Source organism: Morchella importuna, assembly GCF_003444635.1.
Source record: "Morchella importuna strain M04M26 chromosome Unknown Morimp01GS003, whole genome shotgun sequence".
Lineage (NCBI taxonomy): Eukaryota > Fungi > Ascomycota > Pezizomycetes > Pezizales > Morchellaceae > Morchella > Morchella importuna.
Window position 1 is genome coordinate 708,694 of NW_025763400.1, and position 23,828 is coordinate 732,521.

The following is a 23,828-nucleotide window of genomic DNA, read 5'->3' on the forward strand; positions in this document are numbered from 1 at the left end:
ATGTGCGGGGAAAATTATTGGCGGGCTACCAATGTCATGCATCCACTGAGCCCTGTTTATTAAACGAACGCCCTCGACAAATATTACACAGGAGGGGAGGTTGATGGAATCTTTTACACAGACACAACTACATGTACTCAGGGAGGTGAGTTTAACTCTATGCCATTTCATCGCATTGGCATACCAGTAGCTGTACCTACATGTACCTACATGTACCGGTACATATGTAAATATATATATGTTTTTCCACGATATATGTAAATACATGTGTACTCATAAGTGATCACTCGCTCATATTGGAACCCACCAAAGTGCTGCCCAGTGGGGAATTACATGTAGTGTTGATGTAAGTGGGAAGTTGCTCGTAAATCTGATTAGATCTGAGAGAGAAATGGTTGCAACAAAACTGTGTCCTAAACATGACCTTGGGGCTGAAAAAGGCTCGTACAACCGGCAATAGCATTTAAATCCTTATCCCATTTCTTTTCAGAGTGCAAACACCTATTCTCCTTCAGGATATAGGCAGGTCTTTTGATTAAGTTGATATCTCACTTTTGAACGTTTACATAACTCAAGTAACTACTACCCTTACCCGGCAGCTATTGGTAGCTCTACTGCTCTCCCGCCACGTCGACCATAAGAAAAGTTCGAGCACCCCTCATACATACGATATTTACTGCAGAATCCGCAAATCACACAAATACACAATGATGGGTTACGAAGTACCCCCGTCACCTTTAAGCCCAGCAGAACAGGCCCGAATACGCCGTGAGCGCCGCCAGGCCAAAGTCAAGTCTAGTGCTGGCGCACGATTGAACCGTATCACATCAACACAAGGTCAAACATTTCGCCAGGAAGGTAATCGCAAACAAAACGTACTCGTTTGACTCTAGCCTTTCTTTTTTGTTGACTATTTTCGGTGCAGATGAAACCCCGTACCAGAACCGACGCCAGCTCGGGATGAACCTACTCCAGACCCCCCGGAGATTGACATCTCTGCCCATCATTACGAGCCTAAAGCCCGCCAGCAGGATCGTCTCCAAACAGAAAACGTTTTCGCAAATATGATTAATTCGCCCATGGCAGGTCGTAATTCCGAACAACCCTCTGATGCAGACCTACGGCAGATGCTTATGAGTATGAATCAAGGCCCGCCACCAGGTATGAATATGCCAGGTATGGGTGTGGGTGGTTCTGGAGGAGAGGATCCAATGATGGCGATGCTGCAACAAATGATGGCTGGCGGTGGTGGCATGCCAGGTATGGCAGGCCCGGGGATGCAAATGCCTCCAGGTATGGAAGGTATGATGGGTGCCATGGGAATGCCCCCGCAACAACAAGGCAATGATTGGGGAAGTTGGTGGAGAATTTTACATTCTCTGTGCGCTCTCCTTCTAGGACTATGGGCTGTGAAAGCTACAGAATGGAGCTTTTCGGGGAGCGCATTACAAAGGGCGGAGTCGGCGAATTTTGATATGGACGAGAAACCGGTATTGATAACCATTCACACCCACACGTTTTGAGCATAAAATACTGATTGGTTCTCTAGCAGTTATTTTGGTATTTTACAACCATGGAGCTCGTTCTTCAATCTTCTAGGTTCTTCTTAGAGAAGGTATGGATAGCTCTATCTAAATAGGCCTCGTGGGACTTTGCTAACTGTTGTTTAAATTAGGGCCGCCCCCCCCAGGCTCATGGCTTAGCACAATTGGCGGATTCTTGCCACCCCCATTCGGAACCTACCTGACTACCATTGCCCGCTATAGTGTTATTTGGACGAATATCATCGCTGATGCAGGTGTCCTCCTTTTCTGTCTTGGAATCTTTTCGTGGTGGAATACCTAACTTTCTTTTTTACGCCATATTTCTTTGCACCTGGCGGCTGCCAGCGTTTTATGTACAACAATGCCCTGTTTGAAAAACCGAACGACTCTTGAATGAAAGTTGATGAAATGAGTAATAGTACAATATCTATGCGGATTTAGAGATTATGACATCAGCGGTGATTTTCCTGCACCCGTTCGTTTCGCCTCTTTCTCCGCTGCTATCCTAGATTCCCTGTTCTTGACTTTCTGTATATCACGCTTCTTCAATTGTTCATACTCTCGTATGAGTGCGGCGTCTTCTTCAGATGTGGGGACTGGGGTGGCCTTTGTGAGCTCTAGTACGGTGGTGCAAATGTCGGTATTATCTTTGTGTTGTACATTAAGGACCTCCTTTCGATCGCCATCTGTATACGTAAAAGATACTCATTAGTTTTTTGTGTCAATTGTCTGGGGATTGGCGCATACCAAATTCAATTGTGAGCGTTGAAGGTGTCATTGGATCCCTAGACCGGTGAACATCCATTTGGACATTCGGATTATGGTATTTTAAAGCTGGCATGTATTTTTGCCAAAACTTTCTAATTATGGTAACTAGTATTAGATGTTGTCCTTTAAGGGCGGATATGAAGGCATGCCGGGAAAGAGGATGTACCGTGGTCCCATGGCGCCGTTTTGATTTTTAAATGGGAACTCTAGAGCTATTCTCTTAACTCCAGGAGCCATGATGGCAGCGCCTTTCCCACTGCGGATTATGGCCAGTTGCTTATTTCGTAAGTTAGCGAATATCGAATCCTCTAAGTAATAGGATTGACTTACACCCCGGAGGTACTGCATTCGAATCTTGATGGCCACCATTTTGATTCCGAGTTTATATCTTGCGGGGAAAGCAAGAGTCGAAATTCGGTGTCGAATTCTTGGACTCCCGAGATCTGAAAATCTGGAGTAAATAAAGGTGAGGGGATGAAATCTAAAGATACAAGAGAGGAGCGCAATTGGTAGTCAGCGAAAAAAAAGTGAAAAGCCACAAAGCAACGACAGTTGCAACGTGCTGAACCGATTGTTGGTGGGGATGTTTCCACGGTGATAAGTTGCTATCGGTATCGGCGCTCCCCACGTCACGCGTTAAAACAATCACGTCCTCCCAGGTTTTACAGGAATCCTTTGTCGTTGCCTCGACGCGTCTCCCCAGGTTTGTACCTGCAGTATATATGGTGAGTTTCTTTTTACCCCCTACTTATGTTACCGAGTTGATCAATTAAAGGACATGATTTAATTACTATAATTACTAGGCGACTGCACGAAATAAACCACAAGCGAGCTCAAAGTCAAAGCAAAATGCTAGAAGAGTACACAAAGAACCACCTGCAAAGTCAGCGGCAGCTTCGTCATCGCGCCAAAATGTGGGCCTAGTAAACAGCGAAAGCTCAAAAGCGGCCCAGAAGCGAGTCCGAAAGACGACAGGCAAATTTGCTCAAGAACCCGAGGAGCCTGTAAAGAAGACTGGAAACAAACGGAAAGCTGAGGAAATTGTCGAGAAGGAAGTTGATGGTATGCACCTGTTTACCGCTATTTGTTATATGATAGATTATCTAATTAATTCTGTAGGTCCCGAGTATGTGAAGATGCCGATGTTAACGCCAAGGGTGCGGAATATTCCTCAGGAAGTCGTGGAAAACAAATGGGGGCTATTATCAGAGAAGGCAAAAGATGAGTTTCTAGAAGTTATGAAGGTGGCGGAAAGGCCAGTTCTTATGACTTTTGGGAACGAGAAGAAGAGGGCAGAAGCCCAAAAGGTTTTGGATGGAGCATTGAGAAGGTATGGGACTTAAAACTCCAAATATAACCATGATTGCGGTTTGTCTGACTGACCGACGTTGCCAGATTAAAATCAGCTCTACCTAAAATACCCGTGCCACCTATGGGGAAAGACATGACTTTAAATTATGAGAAGTTGCTTACAAAGAACGTGAGTTGAAGTTATCTCTTCACTTATTCTCACTCGGACCACTGAACCCTACAAGCGAGATCTAGAAGCAACATTAGAACCCGAGCTCCGTCAGATTGCCGATCTAGAGGCAGAAATTGAGCGAGAACAAAAACTCATGGATCAGGACATGGCTTCTCACAGGAATTTAAAGAACAACGCTGCTACGCAAGAAAAAATCAGGAAAGAAAAAGCTCGATCGGTAAGCGACATCTACTTAATTTTAAACATTTCAACCATTTCAATCATTTCCAATGCTAATGTTAATGACTCATGATTAAGACGCATCCACTTTTACGGAAGGCAGCTGAAACTGACGTAGGCGTAAAAGATGGGATCAATGATATCAACCTCTCAAGCTCCAAGATTCCCGCTGTTGCATCCTCATACGATGTCAGTTCAGACCGGCAGATCCTCCCACTCACAAAAGTGTTACAACAACATCTTTCTAGCATGCAAGGCAACAGCGGGCCTTTAGAGGAAGTAAACGAATGGATTCTTAGGAGTAAGGCGGCAGTTGATGAAGTTCTTTTTCAACGCGCAGGGGAAAAGGTCTATGATAAAATAATAGGATTGTAACGATAATTTTGCGGGAGGCGTTTCGGAGTTCTACGGATGAGTGGATGGCGGGGGCCTTCGGGCCGAAGCCGAGGCTGTAGCGGCTAAGAGTTTAAAGAACAAGCGCGAATAAATTTATGCGGTTTCGGTTTTTGACTGTCAATTAATGCTGTAGTGACTGGCCCTATCATTTTGTAGCTGTGAACAAGTATCGCGAAGCAATCCCCACGCAAAAAAAAAAAAAACCTTAACGTACTAAGCCGAGATAGAAACGTCCTCCCCACGTCATAAGGCCGCATGATTGACAAATTATAATCTCTAGAAAACAACCGTTGCTGCGGTGCTGTCGAACAAGAAAAAGGAAACATCTCAAAAGTCTCAAAAAAGCCGCACTTGTCGATCCAATGAAGTTCACCAGGGTCCAGCTGCAGAAAGGGCCATGCGACGACGATTCACCGGTAGACTTGGAGGAATTAGGAATAGGCTGATAGAGCTCTCTTTTTTTCTGCGCCGTCGATGAGTGCAGGTACATCATCGGCTGCATCACATAATACATTTTCCTCGCTACGTTAGTCAATTGCACGCTCCGTACCGTAGAGGACCTAGTGGTACTTTCTTCATTCAGACAAAGCTGGCTGTAGACTCCCCCTCCACTGGTGAGCAGCTTCGTATCAAGTTCTTCTCTTTCTCCTTCTTCTATTTTGTTTGTTTTTGTTTTGATTCTATTCAGCTCTTTGAATTCACGTTGTTAGCAGTCACTCGGTGACCCGTTTCCCTGGTCAGGCCAAAGACCATTCTTGGCTCTCTACTTGTCGGTACTTTCCAGCCTGTTGTCCACCCACTGAAGACCTACTGCAACTTTGGTTTTTTTTTTGGTCGTGCGACACCTTTTACAGCCAGCCCCCAGAGCCTCCACCACCACCGACAGCACGCGTACATACATACAACCACGCTGTCGGTTTCCACGATTATCTGCGTGGCAAGAACGAAAGGAGTTTGAAAGAAAAATAAAAAAATAAAGAAAAGAGGAGGGTGGAAAGGAAAAAAAAAAATTTAAAATTACACGATAGACACTCGACGTTGAGTGATTGCAGCAGCAGCAAAGATCGAGCAATCACCGCATCATCCTGTTTAGTGTGACCCGTCCCTCTAGGACAGGACGCTCAGTTGAATGCGGCGAGACAGAACACTCAATATCGATTGAAACTAATTCTCCTCAACCAATCCTTTCTTCCCATATGACTGAAGCTCAACACCCCACCAGTAGTAATGGAGCTGCAGTGATCACTCCCCATCCATCCGCAGCTGAGAAAAACTCTCTGGCTGGAGGATTTGGAGGGGGAGTATCAGGCACTGTTACTGTTACTGCGGGCTCCGGGGGTCCTGCGCACTCAGGTTCCCAGTCGCCAACAACCTCAACTCCAGGGCAAAGTTCTTCGGGACGTAGTCCCAAAAAACGGCGCAAGGTCAATCATGGTATGGACATTTGGAACCTGCTCTGAATAGCCCTATTCCGAAGACATTCCAGGGCTCGTAGACTGATTTTATGGTCGCGTGATAGCTTGTGTGTATTGCCGAAGATCACACATGACATGCGATGATGGTACGTCAGAAAGAACGCGCATTTTGGCTACCCAATTTCCTATTTCTCTCCCCAAAATGGCGGGCTGGTGAACTTATACATGTGCAATTGCTGATGTGGTACATGCGATTAATCTATTGTCAGACCGGCCGTGTATGCGCTGCGTGAAAAGGAATATAGGTCATCTCTGTCACGACGAGCCTCGCGAACCTAAGAAACCAAAAACTGAAGCTGCCAACACTTTGGATAACGATCAGGAGGACTCGCACACGTCCCCTCCCAGGGTATTGCTAGCGCCTCCGGTCGACGGCATGCCAAACTCCCTTGACAAGCAGAAAGAAGCGAGAATAGGATCTTCCAGTGTTTCGCTCCCGCCTCCCCCCATACCCTCAAGGAGTAACGCAGGGGCCTCTATTGTTGCGCCATCACCGGTTTCTGTGACACCCAGATCCAATCTGAATGGGAATTCTCAAGCCTGTATGTTGAGTCCCTGATATATAAATACGTGGTTGCAGCCCAAGCCGAAACTCTCTTTTGACTGACACGAGTTGGCAGTTTTGGGCTTCACCGACTGGGACCACCCTCCTCCTCAACAGCAGTCGAGCTATACAAACCCATATCATCAGCAGTGGATGTTTTCAACACCAGAGGTTTCCAGTGAATTCAATTTACTGAGCGATTTTCTCGGCAACCTTTACTCCGAGGACATCTTTAACAACGATCAAAGTCCAACCTTGTTCTCAGAGCCACCTCAAAGCAATCAGCATAATTCAAGGGAACCTGATGCAAGCAACGGTGGCACCACGTTCCACCCTCAACGGCTTCAACCGCCTTCGACCAGCACTATGACGACTGTTCCCCGTTCTGCAAGCCAGAAACCCTCGACAGAAAGAGCTCGAGAAAATTACTACCTCACCGCTGCAGACCCATCTCAGAACAATCCGGAAGAGCGTATGAAACAAGTCCTCAAGGCAAAACTGGAGGCTGGCCTACTTAAGCCGTTCAACTACGTCAAGGGATATGCAAGGTTATCGCAATATATGGACAGAGAAATGCTACCAACATCTCGAAAACGTATTTTGGGTCAATTAAACCAATTCAGGCCAAAATTTCGCGAAAGGACCCACCAACTTACAGATTTAGACCTGGTCCATGTGGAGGAATGGTTTGAAAAGTCATTGCTTGAATATGACCGAGTTTTTGCGTCAATGGCTGTTCCGGCGTGCCTCTGGCGGAGAACCGGAGAAATATTCAGAGGAAACAAAGAATTTGCGGAATTAATCAATGTTCCGATTGAACAAATGCGAGATGTATACTCCCAGGTTTAATTTCTTTTTATTCTGTTCCGATTTGTCGGGTTTGAGATCCGAGACATTACCTATCCCGATGGTAGCTGATTTGATATGTCTCATACGATTAGGGAAAATTAGCAATTTACGAGCTAGTGGTGGAAGACTCCGCAGTTAGCTACTGGGAAAAGTTTGGTAAAATTGCGTTCGATACGAGCCAAAAGGCCATGTTGACGAGCTGTCACTTGCGAAACCCGGACCCGAATGCAGAGCAGAAACTTATTCACTGCTGTTTTTCATTCACAATCCGGAGGGATATGTACGATATGTTAGTTTAAGCTATCTTTTTTCAGACTGAAACCCCCAAAAATTATAGCTGGCTGACTATGTGATAGACCGGCCTTGATAATAGGAAATTTCATGCCAATCAATCCTAAAAAGCTATGAGCAACAGATCAACTAACCAACGGACTAATTGATCGCCTTCGAAAAGTCCACTTTTTTCTTTCTCTAATTTCTAATTTTCTATGTCGTTTTCCCATCAAATCAAAGGCCTTCTGCTGATACTCCATGCTTCGATTATCTGCGCGACATGGGAAGGAGGGGGGATCCCTGATGTCTGTCAGATTACTCCTGTACATGTACGTCAACAACGAGATACTAGGCTGAGGATAAGGGGTGTATCACAAGGCTACAATGTGTATTTGCATATTTCTCACGGCGTTGAGTGCAGACTAGTTTGGAGTTGAATGCTTGCTTTTTTTCATGTTTTGTTTATGGGCTATATTTTCCTTACTTTAAAGACGGTAGTCGCAAGGCTGGTGGTATAGGGCGGTGATAACGTGGGTGGGGTAGTGGGGGGTTAAACAAACAGGGGGAGGAAAGAGAGCACTGTGTACAATTTATGACCTTATTCGAGTAAAAAAAAGGAGGTCAATCTTACGAGTGAGTAGGTTCTCATTCCCCTATTCGTGCTCTGTGCAGCCACATAAGGGTTGAAGTTGCAGGCAGCCAGCCGAAGACCCGTGCTTCGTCCCGCCCTTTCAATGCGAGTGCCCATGTATGAGGCTGGCCATATACCGGCACTTCAATGCCAAAGCTGTCAACCAGCCGCCACCGCTCTTTACACGCTTCGCTCCGTAGTCGATCCTGTGCCAGTAATGGACCCACAAGACTGTGTGTAGGGGGGGGGGGGGGGGGACTTCCTTCTTAAGGTTGCACCCATAGGTCTCTCGCAAGTTACACTGTTTTTAGCTCCTGGTCTCAGACCGGTCTCCGGTTCTAAGAAAGAGTTTCCACCAAGTAGAATGAGCAATGCCTCCCCTCGACGGCCCAAATGCTACAGCTATTGCCACGCTGCAGAAGAGGATCATGTCGCTGTCCGGTCAAGCACCTGTGTTTTGTGTTTCGCTTGTAATCTCCGCTCTGAGAAGAGTGTAGTTATACTGATTCTTTCTATAGCTTCGTCTGCTGAGATATACCGTGACTTATCATCTAACTCGAACGAAGCATCACTGGGTGTTCGAATCGAGGCGGCAATGAAACTTGCTGAAAAATGTGCGTCTACTCGTGAGAACATAAAACTGGACGAGGAATTTGAAGAGTTAGATGCCCAAGCCACCAGGCTGTGGAATCTATCAACCACACTTACTAGAGTTAAAGATGGGGACAGCTCCCTTTCATCAAAGGGGAAAGATGTTCTCCATGGTACGCTCTTATTCTCTAGCAGTGGATCAATAGAAACTGATTTTGCTAGTCCGACTCTTGGCCTTTTTCATGCTGGATTGTTCACACCCATCCTCCGCTCGGAAGCTTCAAAATACTATCCGACTATTTAGAGTGGCTGTCAAAGCAGGGAAAACATGTCTAGGTTAGTTGACTTTGTCTTTAAGTTAGGGCTTTAGAAACCTAATGATATCGTAAACTAGATCAACAAGACGACAAATGGGCATGGAAAACTATGGAAAAGGCCGCAAAGTACCAGGAGGACCTCACCAAGGCGTGTGATTCTCCTGAATTCAAGCCGGAAGATCAGCAGACGCGTAGTAGGTTGTCTTGCGACTATTTCACTCTCCGGACCGTGTTGGCATGGAGGCAGTCGAATCTCTCTATGGCAGATTACATGTACAGTAAGGCAAAAGAGCAGCAGCAGTCTCTTCTTGATCCGCGGATGTCCGAGAACTTGATTGATGCACTATACGAGATTGGAAATGAGCTACTACAGCAAAGTGTTTTTGATGCAGCTACAAAGTGGTTACAAAGATCCTTTGATGTGATTAGTGAAATGGATCCCATATCTCTTTCGGAGAGTGGTGCGGAACTTCGTTTGGCTGTCATGCATTGCCTTGGTAGGTTGATCCCGCGGCGCTCATAGAGGGGCCAACTTTCTAATGTTTAAAAAAAGCTAGGGCATATCTTGCGCATGCCACGGAGGGAAGTTTGGATAAAGCTCGGAATGTTATCGATATGATGAATGAAGACTGGCCAACCCGCCTTACCGTCTACCTGCTCAGATTAGACTTGGTTATTGCCGAAGGCCCAGATAACATGCAGAGCTACAGTGAGGTCCTTTCCAGGATGTTGTCTATTGTCCAACTTACAGAGCATTCTTTCAAAGTAATAATGGGGAGGATTCATGTGCTTGTTTCAAAGAAAGACATTCGTCTCGCATGCAAATGCCTAGATGAGCTCCTTATCAAACGAATTCTTGTTCTAGAGCGAGATGACTGGATAGAAAGAACATTTGTTACACGTCTTTGGGTTACTATTCAAGATCGAGCTGCGGATGATGAGGTTATCCTACCTTCTCTACGAAATATCTTGGATTCCATGATGAAGAAACTTACCAAGGCACTTAGCCCAAAGGCTACACACGCTGCGCAGATTTTATTGTGGAAGATCACAGAAGCATTCTTTTCCCAGGGAAAATATCAGATTGCTGGCTCCTGGTGTAGAATAGCGCAACACTCCATTTTTGACACGTCTGGGGGATCAAATATAGCAAAAATATCTCGGTAAGCCCGGTTTTCATCACGCTGGTATTCATGTTTGTGTTAACCTTATTAGAAAAATAATCCTATGCGCTCTTGAAAGTAAAGATTTTGGAATGGCTATGGAAGCGTTCCAAGAGATGCCTGAAGCAGCCCGTAATGAAGCATTTACCAGTTTCCTAATGTTTAAGGTGGCGGTGAGAACTTCGGACAAAGACCTAGGTATGTGGAGCTGGGGAACTTCAGGCCGGGTACATTCTAACCTGTGGTAGCTGTAAAATGTCTTCAACATCTAAGCGAAAGCAGCGATCCCGACAGGCGTCTTCTCTACGGCTGTGCTTTGGATGCACAGGAGACAGGAAACCGGGAATTAGCTTTAGTAGCACTTAGACTGGTACTCGATCAGATTGGGCTCGTGGCACCCCATATCGGCCACATACCCACGATATTAAGATGTGCCATTCGATTAACAATGGCAGAAATCGAAGGCTCTAGAGAAGCTGATGCAACAATTGATTCACTATGCTTACTTTTAGAGAAAGGTAGGTTATTGTTACTTCCATACGTAGAAACCATACTTACTTTCATGGAAGCTGCGGAACAGGCAAAACGATCAAGACAAAAGCCCAGGACCTCTGATAAACATATCGAAATTGTTTTTACGATCAAGGAATTAGATTGGTTCGCTCGGAATGCTTACAACATTGGTCTTCGGGGTATTGTTGAGTGGTCTTCATCTAGGAGCTATAGGATAATTTCAGCTTGTATCCGCTTCTTGGAATTGTATCCGGATGATATCGACGAGCCTACACTAGCTGAAGTTTCATATAGAAGATTACTATGCAATTATCTTTGCGCTTGTATTAGCATAGAGCTAGCTCGCGTTGAGGATAACATTGAGGCCCAGTTACAGCATTATCTAATTTCCCGACGGCACATACAGGATTTCCGTAGCAAGAAAGAAAGTGTCCGGAGTAAGGTAGAAGAGGAAGCTGAAGATCTAAGCCAGAAATTTGGAATTCTTCTGGCTTACGATTTTGAAGCTGCAGCTAGGCTGAAAGACTGGGACAATCTCCGAAGCATCGTGGAAGAGGCAGCGTTATCCACCGACAAAGGCATATCCATTTTCGAAAAGGTTACGGATATTTTGATTAGTTGCGAGGCCCCTAGCAGGGTTAAGCTGATAATCATGCAGGTCATATTGAACTATACGGTTCCGTCTCCGATGGCAGATATCGTGAAACTCTCAAGATGGATTAGGACTTTAGTGCAGCTATCGATTGCCAAGGACCCAAAGGTCACGGAAGCTTTGCTAGTTGAAGTTATCGATGTAACGAAAAATAGAAGCGACGGGCAAAAGTACCCAAACGATGAGATTCAATGGCTCACAGGTTTGCGCATTTCCCCGATAGTGTATGTTGAACACTAAATAATAGTGCGTGCGGGTAGCATCTACCTGGAATAGGTCTGTTGACTTTCATTGGTATGAATGAATACCTGTGGCGGTTTTATGTTCATGCAGATATTAAATATTGGGGGCTTACATGGCAATAGCGCAACTGATATATCTAGTGCAAGGAGATTTTCCGATCTCGCTCTTTCCTTGGCGGGTCTAGTGGATGACTCTGGAGCAACTTTGAAGTACCTGCAGACAAAGTTGTTGGAATTTAACTGGTCTTGACTGGTGTGTACATGGATTGGACCGGAGGGGTGAAGTCATCATTAAGATCAGAGTTTGTGTGTACAAAAGCTTATGTCTCACCATAGCCACTTGTAAAATCTTCAAGTAGCAAATCCAAGTATTTAATTTAGTGTCTCTTAGTCTTTTAGCCGCATTCGAATGAATTTACCGTAGGTATTTGTTTATTATCAAAAAGGCGTATTGGTAGTCATTGACCTTCCGCGTCATTCATGATTAATAATCGGTTACGCTCTTCCTCATTAGTAGATGCATCCTTTCCCCCATTGATTCTCAAAAACTTATTAAACGACCTCCCTAGCCACTCGGACACCCCTCACTCGGGCAGTCAATGATGATTGGTGGAGGATAGGTACAGAAGCCACTTAAAACGTTGATCTTCTCTTTTTTTACGTTGAATGTCCGAGTGAGGAGGGTGTCTGGGTGGCCAGGGGAACCGTCTATATCAATTTAAGCGTACCACTTTAGAAATGGATATTGAAACAAATTATGCAACCATTTGGAAAGAGCGCTGCAGGTAGGCGTGGTAGGAACGCTTCATTTTACAGATACTGCATTAAAGCTGGATTGCAGTTATGGGTTACTGGGTCTCGAAAAGGACTCCTCCCCACAAGTTGCATAGATCTCTTACCCTGGGTGCTAAACCTGAAATTTTCCTGGCATTCGGTTTTCCATGGTGTAACTCTCGTACTTATGGAGGCCGGTCTGTACGTAGTAGTACACGTAAAAAAAAAGGGGGGGGGGGGGTGGGGAGAAGGTTTCGAAAGAAATAAAAAAGTGATGTGGGATGTAATCCGGGGCTTGCCCGTGCGATCTGACTCACTACATGTATATATAGGTCTGTTTTTTTTGCGCTCGTTGACTATCCAGGGAAGTTTCAAGAATGTACATATGCAGAGAAAGCACATGGACACCAAAAGACTGCCCGTGGGTTAAAATGCCTCAAGCCGCCTACGCAACCTCTCCCTGTCTTTGAGGGGTTGTCTGGGAGGGGGGGGGGGGGGCAAATTGTAAGTACTGTGTTTTAAGCTTTATTTGAGTGGGGTCGAGTAGAGTTTCCAGCACTTTATATTATATAGCGCAGAGCGAAAGGATAAATATTACCAAACTTAGTAGGAGGAAGCAATGAGACAGCAAGAGTATACCATACGCTTGCTGGTTTTAAAATCTTGCCGTACGTCGATTGGATCTTGAGTTGCCTTCTTTGATGATCAGTGTAGAACTTGGCTGGATATCTGATCATCGGCTACGTCGAAACGTTAGTTAAATCCGAAAAAAGAGAGAACCTGCAAATACCAAAGTAGAAACTAAGAATCAGCACTATTATGCGATAAGACCGGTACCCATATATCCCAATATCCCTACCCAATATCCCTACCTATATGATACTGTCCTTATGAGACAATCCCAAGCGTATAAAGAGAATACACCGTATATACCATCCAATTCCCTGTCTTCACGGCAACGCCGACGAGCTCTCTCCCCACCTTCCCTCACCAAGGACCCACGAGTCACGAACACAGCGGCTTTAATTCCCTTCTCAGTGATAACTTGTTGACAGGGGGCAGAAGTCCAGCTCCGTAGTTGTATGGTTAAGCTGACAGACGGGAAATGCCACCAGGGGGCAAAGGCAAGAGCAATCATCTCCCTAGCCTAGGCTAAACGTCCATGAAAGATTACAGCTCAGCTGCAGCTCAAGTACTCAACCTCGGGATAGGCGATGCGCCTTCGAATCGTATCCACCTGTCCCGTGGATCTGGGACGGGGGAGGGTGAGCTTCGGAGATTATATATCTGCCACGTCTCTCGTATGCAGTAGAAACTCTGGGGGCGGGATGATGTTAGATGCGGGATCGTATTATGGCCCCTGCCTGGTGGCGAACGCTACACAGAGGCTGGGATGAAGAAGGAGGAGGAAGGGTACCCGCAGAGCAAAGGTGTAACCTGGTTACTCCCAGTAGAACCTATGCAAGAGGCTAGTTTCTGTGTTATTATAGATAAATGGAGGTGGAATTAATGGATGCTATATAGGCCCTTCAGCTGGACCTTATTTAATTCAGCGTGTTTTTAAACACAGCTCGATGTTTATTGGGCTCAACTTTAGCAGGGTAGTAGCTACGGTAACGACCAGCTTATCATTTATTACTCTCAGCGCATTGATTAATAGCTTAATGTTAATACGCAGTCAAACAGGACAGCACGAAGGTCAGTCATAAAAAGACTGATATTTCAAAGCAGATATCTACAAACTTTGAAATGAAGGTAAAGATCGAAAAAAAGGAAAAGTAAGAGAAAAAAATCAGCCCATGATACCAGCAGAATTCATTTTCGTAACCCATAAGCCGTTAAATCTGCAATGCATTAGTTTAATATTCAAGAATGAAGAGCTGAACCTTCTTACCGTGAATCTATCCTTTGAGGGGGAAAAAGGAAAAGGTGATTGGCAGAGCCAATTAGTGGCAAGAAGAGCAGCATCCTCCGTTCCCAGCAACCTTGAGACTCTTGTCAGTACTTTTTTGCAATGAGATGTATCTCTGAGGGGGGGAAATTATCTTACCTTTTCAGTTTTCTCAACCTCAACCAGAGTACCACCAGTGGTTTCAGTGACCTGCTTGACCTCTTCAAATTTAAAGGGAAAATTAATATCCGAATCAGCGAATTCTGTGACGAGTACATTTATGAATTCGATGAAATCATCCCATGGGACGACGTCGCCGAAAGGAGAAATAATAACATGCTTACCATCGGAGGTGGTGACTTCCTTGACAGACATGTCTTCCTCCTCGCTGATGGCCAAATCCTCAATCTTCTGGATGGCAGCAACAACTTCACTGCTGACAGCCTCAACAGCCTTCTCCTCAACATACGCCGGGGGAAGGTCCTTGGCCTCCTTCTCCTCCTCCTCAACAGCAGGGGAGGTGGTGGCTTCGTTGCCGGCTTGGTTGTTCCCGTAGTTAGCAGCGAAGTCTACAATCGATTCTCTTTTTTTCCACCATGCCACGCTGGCAGGGAGGAGGGTTTGGCTGGTGGATAGTGTACCTTGAATTTCGACCTCCGCAGCTCCGTCAACAGCAGTAGTGACAGCCTCGTCGGTGGCCTTGGTGTTGACACTGGCGTCTTTAGCTTCTTCATCGACGGTCTTCTTGCAGCAGGCCTCAGGCTCCTTGCTGCAAAGCTCTGCAGCCATGGCACAGAGGGCGTCGCCGGATTCGGTGTCGGAGTCTGCTGCAAGGTCTTCACTGGCTTCCATGTTTTCGTCGAATGCCTTGGTGAACCTTGCGGATTCTTCTTCGGTGAGCTCCCTGGTGCGGGCCCCAGCGACATTCTTCCAGTCCTCGCCATCGGCGCAGGCGGCTTTCTTGCGCAGGGAGTAGTCGTTGACGGCTTCACGGATGGCTTCGACAATGGATTCGTTGCTGTTGACGGTGGGGCCAGTGGAGGCAGTGGCTTCGTTGTTGGTGGTGATGACGCCGGCGCGGGTGAAGACGCCAGTGAGGACGGTGCCAGTGCGGGCGGTACCAGAGTCAGAGTCAGAGGAAGACATGTTGAGGAAGGGTTTGAAGATTTGGGCCTGTAAAAAAGGTTGGATGGTGATGTATTGTTGTTTGTTGACGAACAGGAGAAAGCAGTGTTGGATGGGAATTTATGGTGGTGAGTGGAGGAGAGAAAGAACTAAGAAAGACAAAGTGACGGGTGTGGGATTATATGTGGGCGAAATCTACTGTGGGATGAAGCGGCAGCTGGGAGACCCGCGGCGGGACTGTACTTTCTAGGGCTATCTGGCCACGGGACAGGGCACAATTAAGGTTTGAATGGGCTGAAGTGGCCTGATTGTTATCCTTTGCATCTTGTTCGCTGCCTGTGGAGGTTGTGGGATGGCCTGAGAAGGTGCTGGAAGGGCATGTAGCTGGCCGAGTGATAGTGCATGATGCAACTGCTCCCTGGCTGACAGCGTCACGCAGGGAGACAGATACCCCCCAAAGCCGTTATTACAATAGAGTATCGTTAACCAGAAAGAAGTTAAGATAAGTATGGTACTCTCATTAGACTAGATGATATGACGGAAGTTATATTGTGATGTTTTGATGTTCTCGCACAGGATGATGCGGGTGCGCCTTGGAGCATATTGTAACAGTTTAGATAACAATGGTCTACGATTATTAAAGTATATGTAGTCTCTACGCGGTGCTCAAAGAGGAAAATAACTTGCTGCTACATAAAATGGAAATTTGTCTCTTGGATCATCTATCATATCATCTTATCAGCTTATCAGCTAGATACATTTATGTATATCCACTAAGGCCCTCCTCCTGCCCCTCCAAAGAAAAACCAAAAACGGACAATAAATACATAAAAAGTTGATGCTGCGACTATACGCCACCCACGGTCCACAGGTTCTAATTCGAGATATTGAACACTGCTTCCCGTGAAAGTGCCGTACTTCCCGAGCATCACTCCCACCCCCGGAGTTGAACCCACGACCTCCGGACGTCTCCGGACCCAGACGTCTCTGGGTGGTCGTGGCTCAACCCACGCGGTGTAGCAGGACGAGGCGTCTACCACTAGACTACCTCGCCTACACGACTGTCAAAGCACGGGAAGTAATATTTAAGGGAGCGAGGGGAAAAAAGTGAGCTGGGGGACACCTAACCCTGAAATCATCTACTACGAACGTACCCACTGGCCGCCACCCTTGTAGTAGATACAAAGATTGGATCCTACATACAGAGCCTGAGATTCCTTTGCAGATTCTGTCACTGGGCCGCAGTCAAGGCTAAAGCAAAACCTACGTAGATGTCCTAAGCTTCCAAGCTTCCTGGCAAGGATTGCGGTTAGATTCAGCAGCATGCACATCACCAGGCACGACTCTCGCTACTACGAACAGTCCCTTGTTTGTTGCCGCATAATATTTCTAGCCGTAAGGTGATTGGAGGATTTACTGCAAAATGCGGGGGGGATTGTATTGGATCATAGGGTATCACTCAGCATTAACTTGCAACGGATATAAATATCTTGCGGCCATCCTATGTATACTTACTAGACAAGAGGTGCTTCAACTGGGATAAGTATGTAGGGAGATGTCACCGATTGCCATGCGCTGTCTGTCTGATATCATGTCGTTACAAGACTGTACCTTAGAGAAAGGAATGATCTCTAAACACCATACACGACCAAAGACACCCTCCTACTCTCACCACTAGTTCAAACCTATATAGCATACCGTACTCGAGCATTCATTTTGAAATCATTTATTTATTCAAGCCACTGCCATCCCCTCTTGATATCACAAGCCAAGTTGGTATCTACGCATCTATCACACGCGATACAAAAACAGCTAAAAGGAAAAGCAAAAGCAGAGGCGGGGAGAACGGGCAAAGCCTTCTGGGCCTCTAGACTCTAGAACTTGTAGACATCGTCCTTAGAGTATCCCAACTCCTTCAAGATACCCGTGAGCTCACCCTGGTCACTGGGCGACTTCTTTCCTCCAGAGACAGCCTTGTACAGTCCCGGGGGTCCACAGACCTATACAACCAATCACACACACAGTCAGCAAACCCACCAATCCTCCACCAGGAACAGAAAAGAAAAACTCACAAAGATCTTATTATTCCCACTCCCCGGCTCCGGCAACACCGTCTTCAACAACGGCTTATCCACATACCCCTGCTTCGCCCACTTCTCGCCCTCGGGCGCCTTATCCAACAGATAAAACGCCTTAAACCTCTGCGGATACGTATTCTCCAGCTCCGCCAGCTCCTTCCTCAACAAGATCTCGTCCTCACTCCTATTCCCAAACACCAGCGTCACCCTCGTCTTATCCTCGGGGTTCTTGAAAATCGCCCTAATCAGCTGCCACATGGGCGTGATTCCCGTCCCGCCCGCAATCATGACAACATGCTCATGCTTATTGGGCGCCCACTCATACTTCGGGATGGGCCCCTTCACGCTGAGTCTCTGGTCGGGCGCCATGTCGTGGAGATGCGTGCTCATCGGCCCGCCCTCGTAGCGCTTCACGAGCAGGTCCATGTGGCCGCGCACATCCTCGTCGTTGATGGGCGTGTACGGCCGGATAGTCGGCTTGGCGTCGCTGGGGCCCTTGTATTTTGTCAGGATCGCGCTGGCGACGTGGAGCCCCGAGACGTGGTTGTCGGAGGGGAGGGCGAAGCGTAGGAGCTTGGTGGTGGGCGAGAGGTACTCGGTGGAGATGAGCGGGAGGTCGACCCAGGCGCCGTCGCCGGTGAGGGTGGCGATTGCGGGGGGAGGGGCGCGGCGGCAGGGGCGGCGAGGTTGGTGCTGTAGTAGTAGTAGCCGGCGGCGGAGGCGGCGGCGACGAGGGCGCCGAGGGTGAGGGGGGTGGAGGAGGAGCTGGGTTTGGGGGTGGGGGCGGTGGTGTAGCGCCGGAGGGTTTGTTTGGGGGGGCCGCGAAGGGTGGTGCGGAGGGCGGGGACGGCGCGGGAAAACATTTTTTTTTTGTTTGGTGGGGAGCTAGAGGATTGGCAGTATAGTGTTAATGAAGAGGTCAATTGAGAGGTGAGAGTGATATAGAGAAGTAGAGATCAGAGAAGGAGAGGAGAGAGGGGGGGGGGGGGGGGAATTGGCTGTGTAAATACTCACTTCTCACGAAAGCAGGGCGGGACTGTGGTGTTGTTGAAGTCAAGGTCTTGCGCCGGGTGTCGTCGCTGATCTGATTACAGAAACAATGACGTTGATGATTGATGGCTCACAAATCAAGAATGCCAAGCCAGCGCTGCCATTGCCGGCGAGATCCGGGCTGCGAGTGAGAAGTCGTGACGGGGAAATGATCGCTCGCCAGGAAAGAGAGATCTCGAGACAGAGACAGAGACAGAGACAGACAGAGACAGACAGAGACAGACAGAGACAGACAGAGACAGGCAGAGAACAGAGACAGGGACAAGGAGAGAAGTGAGGGTCGATGTCCTGCATACCGCAAACTACATAACGAGATATTGTAGAGCAGAAAAGCTACTAATACATGGCGCATAAAACTACATGATACTCTACTCATACCCATACTGATACTCCTATTCCTACTCCTCCTACAGCTACCACTTCTCCTCCAACTTCTCACCCGCAGCCGATCCCGCCGCCAGCTCCTCTCTCCACCTCACAAACCCCTCCGTCAAAAACGACCTCTCCCCCGTCCTCTCCACCTCGACCCTATCCCCCCTCGCCCTAAACCGCACCCTCCACACCACGCCCTCCTCCTCCCCCCCACCGTCTCCCTCAGCCACGCCAGCAGCCCCGCCGTAAAGTCAATACTCACCTTCGCATCCCACAGGTTCCTTCCCGAGCGCCGCGCGATCCCGGGGAGCTCCTGCGTCTCGTACGTCCTGAGTGAGCGCAGCGTGCCGCTGTCGTCGCGGAAGCCGACAATGACCTTGGCGATGCCCAGAAGGAAGGACTGCGCCCAGAAACGGAGGAGCTTGCGCTCGTAGTTGACGCCGTCGCGTGGGTTGTTGAGGTCGATGATTTTGGAGGTCTTGAGCTCGATGTAGATGGGTGGGTTGTTGGGGTCTGTGGGGGGGTTTGAGTTCCAGACTGTGGATATCAGCACCCTCTCTCCTTCTCTCTCTTTCTTGCACATACTACTCTCCCCCTACCTTCCAGCCCAGCTCCCCCCTCTCTCTGGTAATTGGGAGAAATGAGTCTAACGCTCCAACAGGAAAAAAAATCAACATACCAGCATCAACCTCCCCCCCAATCACGACCCGCGTGTCACCAAAGCCCGTCTTGACAATGGAGCAGAACTGCGCCTCGTTCGAGACCACCTCCTCGTCGCGCGCCTCAATCACCTCGCGCGGACACTCGTCCCAGTTGCCGGGGATCGTCGAGAGCGCCTCAAACTTGTACCCCCAGTAGCTCATCTCCTCGCCGCGCCGGTCCTGCTTCCCGCGACTCTGCTGCTTGTATGCATGGTTCTCCTCAATAAACCTATACACACACACACACACACACACACACCGCGCCCCGTCAGCTTCCCCCGCTCCCACTCACTCTCGCACAGTAGAAACAACCTACAGCGTACCCTACACCCCGCACCCACATTAGCCTTCGCACTCCTGAACCTCACCCCCCCATCACCCCCCAAGAGCCACCCCCAAGAAACATACCTGCAGCACAACCACGTTCATCTCCCACCCATCACGGCCCTCAAACGGCGCCGTCATAAACTTGGTCATCATGCCGCGCCACGTGACGACGTCCGCGCGCGTGCGCTCGCCCGTGCGCCGCTCGAGGCGCTCCAGCGCGCAGAGCAGCCCGTCGAGGTGCTCGTCGATGTTGTCGTCGTGCTTGATGAAGGTGGAGAAGCCGTTGGAGAGCTGCGCGGGCAGCGACGGCGGGTAGTAGGATTTGAGGGAGGCCGCCGAGTGCACGAGCGTGTGTGTGTCGTCGTAGGAGAAGTGGGTGATCTCCTAGGAGGGGAGGGGAGTTAGAGCGCGTTGATGGGGGGAGGTGGGAGGGTGTGGGGGGGGGGGGGGAGTACCTGTGGGCGCCGGACGGGCGCGTTGAGGGGGGGGATGGGGCGGAGGGGGTAGCTGGTGGAGGTCATTGGGAGCTGTGGGGGAGGGGGGGGGGGGGGGAATAGCTGTGGAGTAGCTGTGGGATAGATAGTGAGTGGGTGTCTGTAGATAGAGAGGATAGCTGTATGTATAACTGGGTGCTTGTGCAGGCGTGAGAGAGCAAACAGCTTGTGGAGAGCAAGAGGAAAGGAGAGCAAGAGGAGAGAGGGGAAGAGAGAGAAGGAGAGAGAGAGGTTGATTGCAAACCCACGATATCTGCACAGAGAGAGCACAGAGAGCACAGAGAGCACAGACTCAACTTCACTTGCCCGGCCTTCGCACCAGCCACAGCCAATGACCACCCGAGCCGTCGTCGTCGTCGTCTTCACCCGGTCTCTTCTTCCTCTCTTCTTCTCTCCCCAGAGCGAAGAGCCTCTCAACACCACCACCACCACCACCACCACAACCCCCCCCTCTCTCCCCCCTCTCTCCTCTCCTCTCTCCCCCCAACACCCCTTCCTAAAGTCTCACCCTCCGCCCCTTACATCATGTCCAAAGCGCCCCCACCCCCACGCGCCAAATCCGCCACCGACGTCCGCCGCACGCTCTTCCGCTCCCTCTCCCGCACCGGCCCCTCCACGCTCGCCCAGCGCCAGCAGCATCCCCGCCGCCACCGTCGCTGGTGCTGCCGCCGACCACGCCGACGCCGACGACGAGGCCGCCGCGCCAGAGGGTATTGTGGTGCGGCGCAAGGACGGCAGCATGGATCTGGAGGTGCCGCTGACGACGACGCAGCATGCGCAGTTGCTCGATGGAATTGGGAGGGAGCGTAAGTCTATCCTGAGAGGGGGAATGTGGTGGGTGTGTGAGCGGTGTGTTGGGTAGTGCTGATGCGGTGGGTGTGTGAGGCAGTGGCGGAACAGCAGCGCGTGGCGGCGGAGCTGGTGAAGAGGCATCAGGTCGATGCGTATAAGAAGCTTCCAGGTCAGTCAGTCAGTCTTTACGCGGGGGAGGGGGGGGGGTTCTAGCTAGCTAGCTGCTACTGCTACTGCTACTGCTACTGCTACTGCTGCTACTCGTGGTTCCACGGTGTTTGGGAACATCATGGAGTTAGGAATAGCAGGAGTGGGGGGGGGGGGGGGGCACTGCACTGCACTGCACTGTGCTTGGGTTCGTTCGTTCGTTCGTTCGTTCGGGGGTCACTAATTGGTTGTGGGGGTTTATTCTTCTTCTACAGAGCTACTGAGACTACAAGTACTCTCCCTGGCACAGGACAGCTGGATGTTTGAGTCGGACGAGGAGTGCTGACACTGACACTGGCATTGTCACCCTTGCAATTGTCAAATTTCAATGGCTTCACTGGACTGGAAGAACTGGAAGTACTGGACTGGGTCGAGGCAGAGACAGCTTCCCATGATATTATGCAGTGTGTGGGTGGGGGGTGTAAAAGTTTCCTGTTTTTTTCTTTCTTTTCCCTTCGTTCTTTTCTTTTCCCTCTCTTTTCCGTTTCTTTCACCTACATACTGCTACTACCGCGGGTGGGTGGGTGCGTGGGTGCGTGGGGCGCGGGCGTTAATGAGGAACTGCATGGCTACAACAAAACCCCATAGATAGAATAATTGATCACGATTGGTGCTGGCAGCGAGCGAGCTTTATATAATAGTAATGTTTCTTTTTTTGTTTAATTATTATGTCAATTGCTTTGTGGGGAGGCACGATGTAAACGAGACACGGGAGAGAGAGGAGGAGAGGGGGGGATATAGCTATGTTATGTTAATTATGTGTGTGTGTGTGTGCTCCAATCTCAATCTAGGTCCACGGGGGCTGCGTTCCCGAGGCAGCACCGCCTATCTGTCTCGCTGGCGCTGCGGCCGCAGGGTTCCCGCCAAACAGGTTGCCCATCATGTCAAACAGATTATTGGACCGCCTGATCTGGATCCCGAAATATATCTCCCCAATCTGGTCCAGAATCTATCCGCACACCCGTCCACTATTAGCCACTGCTAGTACACACCCACTAACCGTCCCCCCCCCCCCCCCCGGGGCAGAAAAAAAACAATAGAGCGAGAGGAAGAAAGAAACACACACACCTCATCCCACCCCTTCACCTCCTTCAACGCCCCCGCATAATGGCTCTTGAGGCCCCTAAACACATCCGCACCCCCACTCTGGATCGCGAGCAGCAGCAGTCCCAAGAAGTTGAGCAGCGGCAGCGCGGGGAACACCCGGAAGTCGCTCGTTGCGGACTGCACCTCCTGCACCACGAGCCCCCCGCCGCTGTTGTGCTTGACCAGCTCGGCCGTGAAGAGCTGCAGGCAGCGCGAGGCGTCGCGCAGGTTGCCAATCAGCAGGTAGGGGAACACGGCGCGCGCGATGTATGTCGGTGCGGTGTGCGGCTCGTCTTCGCTGTACCAGCTGTAGAGGAGGTCGGTGAGCACGGGGGCGCTGTCGCGCGTGCCGACTATTAGGTGCTTTTCGGCGTCGTAGACGTTGTCCTCTGTGGGGGGGGGGGGTGTTAGTGGGGTGTGTGGAGGAGAGAGGAGAGGGGAGAGAGGAGAGAGGAGAGAGGGGGAGGAGGGGGAGGAGGTACCTTTTGCGAAGAGGTGGCCGATAAAGTGGTGGAGTTCTGGGTCGCCGGCGGGGAATTCGCCGTGCTTGGATGTCCAGCTGGAGGGATCAATGGGTCAATGATCAGTTCCCAAGTAATGCTTAACCTCGCGGATCTAGCTAGCTAGCTAGCTAGATAGATGGTGGCAAGTGGTGCACATACGCTATCGTCTCATTGATGACCCTCTTCCGCCCGGGCTCCTCGGGATTGATCAGCGTGATCAGCTGCATTACCTGCGCTACACCCCCACCATCCCCACGCCAGTATCAGCACCCGTCCATACATATCCCTCTTAAACCTGCCAATCCACTAGAGTAGCTATATACATAGCTGTCCGTAGCCCACTCACCCTTCAAAGCCGCCGTGGGGCTCGAGTTTGACGTCTTGAACACCTCAATCATGAGCAGACACAGATCACACCCGCTCCCGCCCTGGCCAGCTTTCAGCAGTGCCTGCGCGCCCGACGACAGGATCTCGATGGCGGCACTGTAGTCCTTTGCCTTGACGTAGCGCTGCGAGACGACCCGCAGCTGCTGGTGAGCTTCGTAGTAGGCGCCTTCCTCGATGCTGGCGGGGTTAGTTAGCTCTCTCTCCCCCTGTCTCACTCTGCACTGGGCTGGGCTGGGTGGGGCAGGCAGGGTACCGTTTCTCGAGGCGGGCTCGCGTCTTTTCAACGTTCTTGGAGGCCATGGGTGCACTTGTAAGTAGGTGGAGGTTAGATGTGTGGGGATAGCTAAGGATGCAGTTCGTTCTGGTTATTCGATGAATGGT

At 49.4% G+C, this 23,828-nt stretch overlaps 9 protein-coding genes across 9 annotated transcripts; 5 read left to right on the forward strand and 4 right to left on the reverse strand.

Moving 5' to 3' along the window:
• Positions 1 to 707: 707 nt before the first annotated feature.
• LAJ45_01708 (uncharacterized protein) lies at positions 708 to 1,747 on the forward strand (the record flags this gene model as incomplete). The annotated part of the gene is made up of 4 exons (XM_046111301.1): positions 708 to 858; positions 943 to 1,490; positions 1,550 to 1,615; positions 1,676 to 1,747. 4 exons carry the CDS (start codon positions 708 to 710, stop codon positions 1,745 to 1,747), a joined length of 837 nt encoding a protein of 278 aa, XP_045975245.1.
• Positions 1,748 to 1,988: 241 nt separating this feature from the next.
• LAJ45_01709 (uncharacterized protein) lies at positions 1,989 to 2,681 on the reverse strand (the record flags this gene model as incomplete). The annotated part of the gene is made up of 4 exons (XM_046111302.1): positions 1,989 to 2,230; positions 2,292 to 2,404; positions 2,479 to 2,588; positions 2,643 to 2,681. The coding sequence occupies 4 exons, from the start codon at positions 2,679 to 2,681 to the stop codon at positions 1,989 to 1,991; spliced, it is 504 nt and encodes a 167-aa protein (XP_045975246.1).
• Positions 2,682 to 3,034: 353 nt separating this feature from the next.
• On the forward strand, positions 3,035 to 4,389 carry LAJ45_01710 (uncharacterized protein; the record flags this gene model as incomplete). The annotated part of the gene is made up of 6 exons (XM_046111303.1): positions 3,035 to 3,037; positions 3,116 to 3,374; positions 3,432 to 3,642; positions 3,708 to 3,792; positions 3,848 to 4,012; positions 4,093 to 4,389. 6 exons carry the CDS (start codon positions 3,035 to 3,037, stop codon positions 4,387 to 4,389), a joined length of 1,020 nt encoding a protein of 339 aa, XP_045975247.1.
• A 1,217-nt stretch (positions 4,390 to 5,606) lies between these two features.
• Positions 5,607 to 7,686, forward strand: LAJ45_01711 (uncharacterized protein; the record flags this gene model as incomplete). Its single annotated transcript, XM_046111304.1, has 6 exons — positions 5,607 to 5,844; positions 5,930 to 5,971; positions 6,095 to 6,427; positions 6,506 to 7,260; positions 7,371 to 7,567; positions 7,635 to 7,686. The coding sequence occupies 6 exons, from the start codon at positions 5,607 to 5,609 to the stop codon at positions 7,684 to 7,686; spliced, it is 1,617 nt and encodes a 538-aa protein (XP_045975248.1).
• Positions 7,687 to 8,553: 867 nt separating this feature from the next.
• Positions 8,554 to 11,910, forward strand: LAJ45_01712 (uncharacterized protein; the record flags this gene model as incomplete). Its single annotated transcript, XM_046111305.1, has 11 exons — positions 8,554 to 8,623; positions 8,701 to 8,946; positions 8,996 to 9,109; positions 9,168 to 9,587; positions 9,644 to 10,253; positions 10,306 to 10,451; positions 10,502 to 10,771; positions 10,823 to 11,364; positions 11,425 to 11,620; positions 11,679 to 11,694; positions 11,784 to 11,910. The coding sequence occupies 11 exons, from the start codon at positions 8,554 to 8,556 to the stop codon at positions 11,908 to 11,910; spliced, it is 2,757 nt and encodes a 918-aa protein (XP_045975249.1).
• A 2,362-nt stretch (positions 11,911 to 14,272) lies between these two features.
• LAJ45_01713 (uncharacterized protein) lies at positions 14,273 to 15,471 on the reverse strand (the record flags this gene model as incomplete). The annotated part of the gene is made up of 4 exons (XM_046111306.1): positions 14,273 to 14,278; positions 14,329 to 14,419; positions 14,485 to 14,546; positions 14,602 to 15,471. The coding sequence occupies 4 exons, from the start codon at positions 15,469 to 15,471 to the stop codon at positions 14,273 to 14,275; spliced, it is 1,029 nt and encodes a 342-aa protein (XP_045975250.1).
• Positions 15,472 to 17,324: 1,853 nt separating this feature from the next.
• On the reverse strand, positions 17,325 to 20,499 carry LAJ45_01714 (uncharacterized protein; the record flags this gene model as incomplete). The annotated part of the gene is made up of 9 exons (XM_046111307.1): positions 17,325 to 17,450; positions 17,523 to 18,293; positions 18,550 to 18,607; positions 18,996 to 19,121; positions 19,181 to 19,487; positions 19,630 to 19,880; positions 19,968 to 19,975; positions 20,060 to 20,362; positions 20,434 to 20,499. 9 exons carry the CDS (start codon positions 20,497 to 20,499, stop codon positions 17,325 to 17,327), a joined length of 2,016 nt encoding a protein of 671 aa, XP_045975251.1.
• Positions 20,500 to 20,803: 304 nt separating this feature from the next.
• Positions 20,804 to 21,757, forward strand: LAJ45_01715 (uncharacterized protein; the record flags this gene model as incomplete). The annotated part of the gene is made up of 3 exons (XM_046111308.1): positions 20,804 to 21,278; positions 21,362 to 21,433; positions 21,687 to 21,757. The coding sequence occupies 3 exons, from the start codon at positions 20,804 to 20,806 to the stop codon at positions 21,755 to 21,757; spliced, it is 618 nt and encodes a 205-aa protein (XP_045975252.1).
• Positions 21,758 to 22,258: 501 nt separating this feature from the next.
• Positions 22,259 to 23,747, reverse strand: LAJ45_01716 (uncharacterized protein; the record flags this gene model as incomplete). The annotated part of the gene is made up of 6 exons (XM_046111309.1): positions 22,259 to 22,420; positions 22,540 to 22,946; positions 23,040 to 23,116; positions 23,220 to 23,295; positions 23,407 to 23,624; positions 23,701 to 23,747. 6 exons carry the CDS (start codon positions 23,745 to 23,747, stop codon positions 22,259 to 22,261), a joined length of 987 nt encoding a protein of 328 aa, XP_045975253.1.
• Positions 23,748 to 23,828: the final 81 nt, after the last annotated feature.